General features: G+C 36.4%; 1 protein-coding gene across 2 annotated transcripts in view; it reads left to right on the top strand.

The window, feature by feature from the left end:
* The first annotated feature begins 4,962 nt into the window (after positions 1–4,962).
* The window catches only part of CTSO (cathepsin O), a 69,644-nt gene continuing 65,698 nt past the window's right edge, over positions 4,963–8,908 (top strand). For both annotated transcript variants that reach the window (XM_043973377.1, XM_043973376.1), the window contains exon 1: positions 4,963–5,307. In XM_043973377.1, coding sequence (XP_043829312.1) covers positions 5,140–5,307 — 168 coding nt within the window. In that variant the 5' untranslated portion in view covers positions 4,963–5,139. The remainder of the gene's footprint in view (positions 5,308–8,908) is intronic.

The following is an 8,908-nucleotide window of genomic DNA, read 5'->3' as shown; positions in this document are numbered from 1 at the left end:
ATATTAGAATGTAAGCAGTTTATTTTTGTTTAATTCTTTGTATTTATGTATTTATGTTTCTTTTAATTCCTGTGTTCAAACTTCAAATTTTCTTCACAGCTCTGGGCTTTTTATCATGCTTGGAAGTCCTCTAAATCTAAAAATCCATTTTCTCCTGTTTGATTATTCTTAGTTTTTCTGGTAATTCTTGGCTGTAAGCCTATAGCCTTTGCTTTCTCGAATGAGGTATTCTAATTTCTCTACTCCTGTATAGTGCTGACTGCCAAATCATTTTAGAAGATAATTTCATAATAATAAAATTGTCAACTATAAAAGTTTAGATTTAGGATATGTACAATTGTACCTATCAATGTCTATATGTCATTTAATTGCCTGGGAGAACTATAGTCCATATGCAGGGGAAAAAGTATATGTGTGCATGTACGTATGTTTCTATTCTACCAGCAATGTATACGATTGATCAAGGGTATCATCAAGACTTCACTCTTTTCCATGAATTTTGTTAATTTGGGTACAATATAATCTAACTCATAAAGGACCAAACAGTATGAATGAGAAATTATGGCAATCACAAATCAGCAAAGGTCTAGATTTTGATGCATAATAGAAGTTGACAGGTACCCTAGCCAGTGAATGTATAATCTAAATTCAATGTATATTCAATAGAGAAAAACAAATGGTTTTTTCTCATGTTTAAGGGAATAAGAACAATGATGAAACTATAGGGAACATTTTTAAAAATCCAAGATTTTCCTATTAACACACAAAATTGCCAGAGGTTATGTTATTATACATAACTATTACTAACATATTCCTTATTCACAACACAAAAGCTGAAGGCAAACTTACATAATATTAGAACTTGATATTATCAAGCGTGACCTCTAAATGTTATAATCAAGGAAACTAAAACCCAGGGAATTTAAGCATTTTGCCCAAAGAAAACATATACAAACTTATTTAAAACTACTCCTTTTATAGTAGCAAAGAACTCACTGAATGGGTAAATGAATTGTACATGAATGTAATGGAAAAGCATTATGCCATAAGAAATAATAAGGATTAGGAATTCAGAAAAATTTGTTAAAATATTTTTAACTAATATAGTGTGATACAAAGTAGAATCAGGAGAATAATTTACATGGTGACCAAAATAATGTAAAACATTATTGAAATGTAAAAACAATATTGAAAAATTTGAGAACTCTGATCATATATGGTGACCAGCCAAGACATCAAAGGATTAAATAGTGCAGGAGGTTTTCTTCCTTTGGCAGAAAGATGGTCTCATATAGGGGTGGACTTAGGCTTACATTGTCATAAATGACCAATGTGTTGACTTATTTTGCTTATCTGTATTTCTTTGTTACAAGGAGGGGTTCTGTGAAGGAAGGAGATAGGAAAGATAATAGATGGCCAATATTTTTTAAAGAGTACCAATAAAACACTTTAAAATTGTCACATAAAAATAGGGGGAAAAAAGAAGAGCCTGGTTAACTGTGGACAACATGGGTAATATCATTCAGATAACACTCTCCATTAGAAACAGACATTCTGAGTTCCCCCAAGAGCAATAGGAGTTTTCCTCTGATTTCAAGGAATGCCTTATACTTTAACTTTTCCCAAAAGAAAGGGATAGAGAGGCATCAGTAGGGACCTATTTTCACTACAAATTCTATCTAATATCAAAAATGTGTCTGGTCTGCTTAAAAATTAGAGGAAACAGCTTAACAAAGCCCATGGATAATTTCTCTATTCCCTAGCAAATCTTTATCAAAAGTACTAACATTGCACAAGGTTGAATTATTTGAGTGGTGAAAAGACCAATATGAATGGGATTGGCAAGAAAAAGCCCATATAACCCAAAGAAGTCAGAGAATCCACCATAATTGGATAGTAGCTCTTAGATGTAGGTATATGGAAAAAAAATCTAGGATGTATACAGAAGGAAAAGCTAAAATGAGCCAGCCAGGTGTTGTTAAATCCAAGGTAATGTCATCTAAATTAAGAAAAGTGCAGTGTCCAGAATAAGGGAAGTCATTAGTATTAATATTTGCCTTAGTTAGCCTGGATCTGGAATATCGTGTTCAATTGCTGAGACAATTTCTGTTGTAGCTTTACAAAATACCTAAGGTATGTTCAGGGGAAGGTTGCCATGACCATGAGAGAATTTGAAATCAGATCCTTCAAGGAAGGGTTGAAATAATTATGGTAAAAGTAATCCCTTGGAGGCGGCTAGGTGGTGCAGTGGATAGAGCACTGGCCCTGGAGTCAGGAGGACCTGAGTTCAAATCCCGTCTCAGACACTTAACACTTTTTAGCTGTGTGACCCTGGGCAAGTCACTTAACCCCAATTGCCCTGCAAAAAAAAAAAAAAAAAAAAGGTAATCCCTTGACAAAATAATTAATTGTTGTCTAAAGAAGAGATTACAATGAAAAAGAGCTATCTCCACATATTTAAAACTATATGATATGGAAGATGTAGTACACTAAAGGCCATAACCAATAAAGTGGGGGATTTTTTGTTATGCTCATAAAAATTGTTGAAGCTTATATTTTTTGTACTGATTTATAGAAAGTATCATCCACCATTTTAATGGAAATCAAAATAGATGTATCCATATAAGCCTAGATAGATAAATGGATAGTTAGATAGATAGACAGCTAGATAGTGTATACCTTTGTGTACATGTATATGGATACATGGATACAGAAGATCATTTAATATGAAAGAAAATTATGCTCATTTAATTTAGCTAAAATGTAGTGAACAATGACTTTGTGTTGTATTTCATCTGTGGAGCATCCTTTCTCAATAACCAATAGTATTGAGTCAAAATACTTGGATTCCACTTGTCCTCATGCTGTTTTTCCATTGTAAAGATTTATTGATGGAAATTTTCACTATGTCCATCACTTGCAGCACTAGATTTTCTGGGAAACAGCCCAAACGTGAATCCAAGAGATGCATCTTAAATGGAATGTACAATGTCATTGCTTAATAGGCTTTGAGAAAAATCATGACCATATTCTTGGTAACCATTTGCTTCTCTCAAAAAGGTCATAGATGATTAAGCATGCTACCCACCGCCTGACAGAGAGTTGATGGACTCAGGGGGTAGAATAAGACATACATTTTTTGGATGTGGCCAATGTGGGAATTTATTTTGCTTGACTATGCATATTTGTTATATGGGTTTTCTTTCACATTTTAATAATGGAAAATAAAATTTGTTGATTGAAAAATAAAATAATTGTGTTATATCTATATTTAGTGACAAAATTAATTTCATAAGTGCATATCATATAATTTATTTGAACATATATAAGTATAATTTCTAAATTATAAATAATGTATAAATATATTCATTTACATGTAATTTATATTATATATTTCTACTATATTTTATTGTTATATAATGTAAATATGTATAAATCTATAATGAACACTACATAAATCTATAACATTAGAATATTCATATAATATAATCTAGTTCTATATTTATAATTGTGTTTTTATCTTTAACCTTTTATTTAAGCATATTTATTATATAATATAGCAACTGTTGCATTTATATTTTCTGTATTATATCTTTTATATAATACATAATTCTATTAGCATTATTATATATTGTACATAAATGGTGTGTTATATAAATATATTTATGTGCATGTTATATTTTATACATAATGCTTGTGTTATTAATATAAATATTGCTTAAGTATTTATAAATATCAAATAAACAAAATGTGTTATAGAGAAATAAAATATATTAATGGTTTAATATAAAGTATTTATATTATATATAATTACAGTTATCTCTTCTACATTTCTGGGTGTTACAGGACACAATCCCCCTCCCAATCTAGAAAACCCACATAAAATTTTTGACCCTCCTTTTGTACCATAAAAGAAGTCTGAATTATTATAGTATTAAAAGACAAAATATGTTGCCATTATGTAATATTATACATATATTTTATGTATTTCTGAGTTTCTAAACTTTTTCTGTGGCATCTGCTGCCCTTTGCAAAAGTTGTCTACAACTTCCACAAAACTCCCTCAAAATTCCCATTTAGTTTCTTATGCTGACCTGCAAGTTATCAAAACTGTCATGGGGAAAGTGGAGATGGGGAGTAATACTATACTTATAGAGTGCATATTCTACTTATATAATAATCATACATTATTATATATGAATATTGTATGAATATAGATTAATATATAAGTAATATTTTGAGTTATTCAGTTCTTTGTGACTCCAATGGCCATAGCACTGCCAGGCCTTTCCAATACGAGATGCTCATCGTGGGATGTCATGTCTTTTAGCATTTTTAACATTCCCAAGAGGTTCTTTTGGCAAAAACACTGGAGTGTTTTGCCATTTCCTTCTCCAGTTTTACTCAGGCAGGGGTTAAATGACTTGCCCAGGGTCACACAGGTATTAAGTATCTGATGTCACATTTGAATTCTGATCTTTCTGACTCTAAGCCCAATGTTTCATCCACTGTACTACCTAGCTGTCCCACGTAAATAATATATTTAAATACTTATACATTATAAAGGTTTATATATTTATTTATATAATATGTACTTATATTACATACACTAAATTTGTTATTAAAGTTATATAGATCTATAGATTACATTTTAATCAGCGAAATCCATTTTGAATAAATTATTAAATTATGGGTTTGGCACCAATTTATTGATGCTATTTATTAATTCATATTAATGATTAATTTATGTTATTCGCGATTAGATTTTACTTAATATTGTTTGTTTGGCATACGCATTAAATAAATAACTGTATTTGTGCTGCTTTTGAATGTCAGCGTAGATCATAGAAACATACTGATTTAACTCCTACTTGATTTCTTCCCTGTGAAAGGGGTGGGGGTCGGACTCCCCAGCCCCAAGCCTTTGCAGCCGGGTGTCTAGCACGTGGCCTGAAGCTGCAGGACACATTCCTAGAGGGAGCGCAGTAGGACAAGGTGCCCGGCCCAGGGCCTCTGCAGGGCCGCTCTGGAGCACCGCCCCCGCAGCCCGGCCCGGGCCACTGCTGGAGAGGGCGGAGCCTACAAATCGAAAGAGAAAGCAGGCCCTGCGAGCCGGAGAGAGCCCTGCTCTGAACCCCCATGAAGCCGCCAGGGCTGCCGTGGCTCTGGCTGTCCTTGGGCTGCAGCTGCTTCCTGGCCTCGGCTCAGCCCCGGGGAGCCCTCCTGGGCGCAGCAGCTGCAGCGAACGGGAGCCACCCCAGCCACGTCTCCCCGGAGCGCAGCGAGAAAGGCTCTGCAGCCTTCCGGGTACCGATCGTTCCCCACCCTTCTCCCTCCGCCGCTTCCTTTTTCTTTCTCCTTTTCCATCCACAGCCCGCTGCCTTTCTCAACTTCATTTTGTTTGGGCAGCGGGCTAGGGCAGGACAGACGGGCACTGTGGGCAGCTTTAGAGCAGAAGGATGTAGGAAGAGATGAGGACTGGGTAGCAGAAAGAGGACTGACTTCCCAGCCAGCCCTGAGATTTCTTCCTTTGAAATTCTGTCTTTGACTCTGTGTGTGTGTGAGATCCTGTCTGTCTGTCTGTCTCTTTGTGTGTCTCTGTCGCTTTGTGTGTGTGTGTGTCTCTCTCTCTCTGTCTCTCTCTTCCTTCCTCAGTTTCCATCACTCAATGCTGATTTCCACTTTCTTCTCTTCCTCTCTTTGTCACTACCTTGACTGTCTCTTCGACTCTTTCCATCTTTGTTTCCCTTAAATACACACCTAGGCAGACCCCACTGCCCCTTTCTGTTCTCTCTGTGTACAACTCTCTCCCCTTTACCTTTTTACCCTCTCTCCCCTGGAAAGTATGTTATTTTCTTTTAAAATATAGTTTCAAGGGCTTCCAGGGGCTTTAGCAATCAGCTTGTTCAAAACCTTGATTTTTTTTTTTTTTTGGTGGGGCAATGAGGGTTAGGTGACTCGCCCAGGGCCACACAGCTAGTTAAGTGTCAAGGATCTGAAGCTGGATTTGAACTCAGGTCCTCCTGAATCCAGGGCCGTTGCTTTATCCACTGCGCCACCTAGCTGCCCCAATACCTTGATTTTGCAGAAAAGGAAGCCGAGGCCCAGAGACTTGATGTAATTTGCCCAGTGCCACATGGGCATTACTGGCAATTCAAGCTCAGGGTCTCTGGCATCAAATTGTGAGTCTGGAATTATAAAACGTTAATCAGGGGAATTATAAACAAAAAAAGGGAGTCAATGTGGAGCTCTTGTAGAAAGAGATATCCTGTGAGTAGTCTCCAGACCATTATTTTTAAACAAAACAATACCTTGGTACCATGCCCCTAGCTGTCTTAAACTAGACAAACATTTAAACTCTAATTTAAAAGATCTTAAATTTTAAAGTTGTTAAACAGCAACTGTTGTTCAGTTGGGTCCAATTCTTCAGAATTCTTTTTTGGCAAAGATAAAAGATACTGGAGTGATTTGCCATTTCCTTCTCCAGCTTGTTTTAAAGATGAGGAAACTGAGGCAAATAGGGTTAAGTGACTTGCCCTGGGTCACACAACTAGTATATGTATGAGGCCAGATTTGAACTCGGGAGGATGAGGTTTCCTGATTCCAGGTCTGGAAGTCTAGCCACTTTACCATCTAGCTGCCCTTCAACTGCAGGCATTAGCCAGGGTTGCAAATAGTAAGCAACAGAGCCAGAATTTGAACACAGGGCTTCTGATTTCCAGTTCACTGTTCTTTCTATGATACCATTCTAGAGTAGTTGGATGCTAACATTACTTTCTGTCCTAAAGTTATGTGAGGTAGTTTAAGATTCCTGCTGGGAGCAGACCTCTTCAAACTATGTGAAGGGAGATCTCATGTGATGCTGAGAGATCTTGATTTTGGACCTTATGAGAAGTGAGGAATGGGTTGAGGGCACCACTCCTGCAGAGAGTACTCCTATCAGTAAAATAACAGTTATTGAAATCTTGGGTAAAATGACTTCCCTTCTGTGAAGAGATGTTTATTTACAGTGTAGGAAGAATGTGCATGTGCGTGATGAGTGGAAAATCTCAGCTGTGAATCATGCCCTCTTGTCTCATTTCCCAGGACTGGGCTTCTTGGTACTATTCTTACATCTCAAAAGTCTTTCTTTCGTTGATTTTGGGTTTAAAGTCAAAATAAACAATCACATCGCCCTTGATTCAAGCTAATCAGACTTTTTAGGAGAAAGTTAGATTTTGTAAGATCCTTGTAGAATAGAAAGGCAGTAACTTGCAGATAGACTCAAAGTAAAGGGTGATTTCAAGAATAAGGAATGACGAGGGGAAGGAACTGGAATGAATGTAAGTGTGTTCTACATCTCCTGTGATAGTAGGTTACAATACCACAATCATTTCAAGATTCCTTATCATCACTTAAATTACCATCAGAAAACATGAGCATACAAGTGCTGCCAAGCACAGGGTGAGTGAGGCAATAATACTCTGTACAATTGTGTTTCTTGCCATCTTGATAGTTTGTTTACCAGGGTGTTCTTACTGACAATAAAGGCCTTATCTCCAGTTTATTACTCATGTAGGCCAATGCTAACTCAAATCCCAAGAGAGCTCTTTTATTTTTATTTGTTTGTTTGTTTTTTTGTTTTGTTTTTTATGGGGCAATGAGGGCCAAGTGACTTGCCCAGGGTCACACAGCTAGTAAGTGTCAAGTATCTGAGGTGGGATTTGAATTCAGGTCCTCCTGAATCCAGGGCCAATGCTTTATCCACTGTGCCACCTAGCTGCCCAAGAGAGCTCTTTTAATGTATGTTGTTGGCTACTTATTCTTCTCCATCCTCCCCTCCCTTCTACCCCTTAGACATCTTACTCCCTATCCTCATCTCCCCACAATCATTTCATCTTTAAGCCCCTGGAAAGGTTGTAAGCATTCCAGAGAGGTAGTATCTTGGGATTTGGCCGCCAGGAGAGGAACTCTGTTGAAGCTCATTACATTATCAGCATTGCTTTGGAGAAGAGTTTTTCATTTAGCTGTGATGACAATGGAATTACAAAAATATACTTCCATTGAAAATTAGGATGGTGCAGTGGATAAAGCACTGGCCTTGGATTCAGGAGGACCTGAGTTCAAATCCAGCCTCAGACACTTGACACTTAACTAGCTGTGTGACTCTGGGCAAGTCACTTAACCCTCATTGCCCTGCAAAAAGAAAACAAAACTAAAAAAAAAAGAAAAAGAAAAGAAAATTAGGGTTGGGAAACATTGACAAGCACCAAATATTTAAAACTTAAAAAGACAAACTTCCAAAAGTCATCTATACATTTAATAGTAATCCTAGTCAAATTGCATAGCTAAAGATTCATACATACATATATATGGTAAACACCTAATATGTAATTGAGGCAGCTTACTTAGTGGCCCTAGAGTCAGAAATACTTGGGTTCAACTTTTGCCTCTGAAACATATACTAGCCATGTGAACACCATCAAGTCACTGAAGCTTTTAGTAAGTATAGAAACGTCTATTATCATAGATTGCAGAGGAGGTGGAATCTGTCTTTATAGGGTGGAGGGAACTGCCACACTAGGAGAGCCACGCACTGATGGAATCACAGGTGTAGATACTTAGCAAAATATGCTTATAAAGGCATGGAGAGGGAAGGGAAAGAACCAAGAAACTATTATTTCATTGGTATAGAATTTTTAGATGAGGAAATTATCTCTAATTCACCAATCTGATAAGCACTTTCTCTGATTTTCTGTCATTTTATACATGCATACACACATACATATATACACACACCTATACACACAATACATACATACATATGTGTGATATAGATATAAAATGTAATTATGCATCATATTTTATACATACATTATGCTACCACATTTTATATATACAGATAATATTTGTGTGCTTAATACACACT

This window comes from Dromiciops gliroides, chromosome 6 (assembly GCF_019393635.1).
Source record: "Dromiciops gliroides isolate mDroGli1 chromosome 6, mDroGli1.pri, whole genome shotgun sequence".
NCBI classification, from domain to species: domain Eukaryota; kingdom Metazoa; phylum Chordata; class Mammalia; order Microbiotheria; family Microbiotheriidae; genus Dromiciops; species Dromiciops gliroides.
The sequence above is the reverse complement of the archived record's forward strand: the minus strand, read 5'-3'. Positions and strand labels throughout refer to the sequence as shown.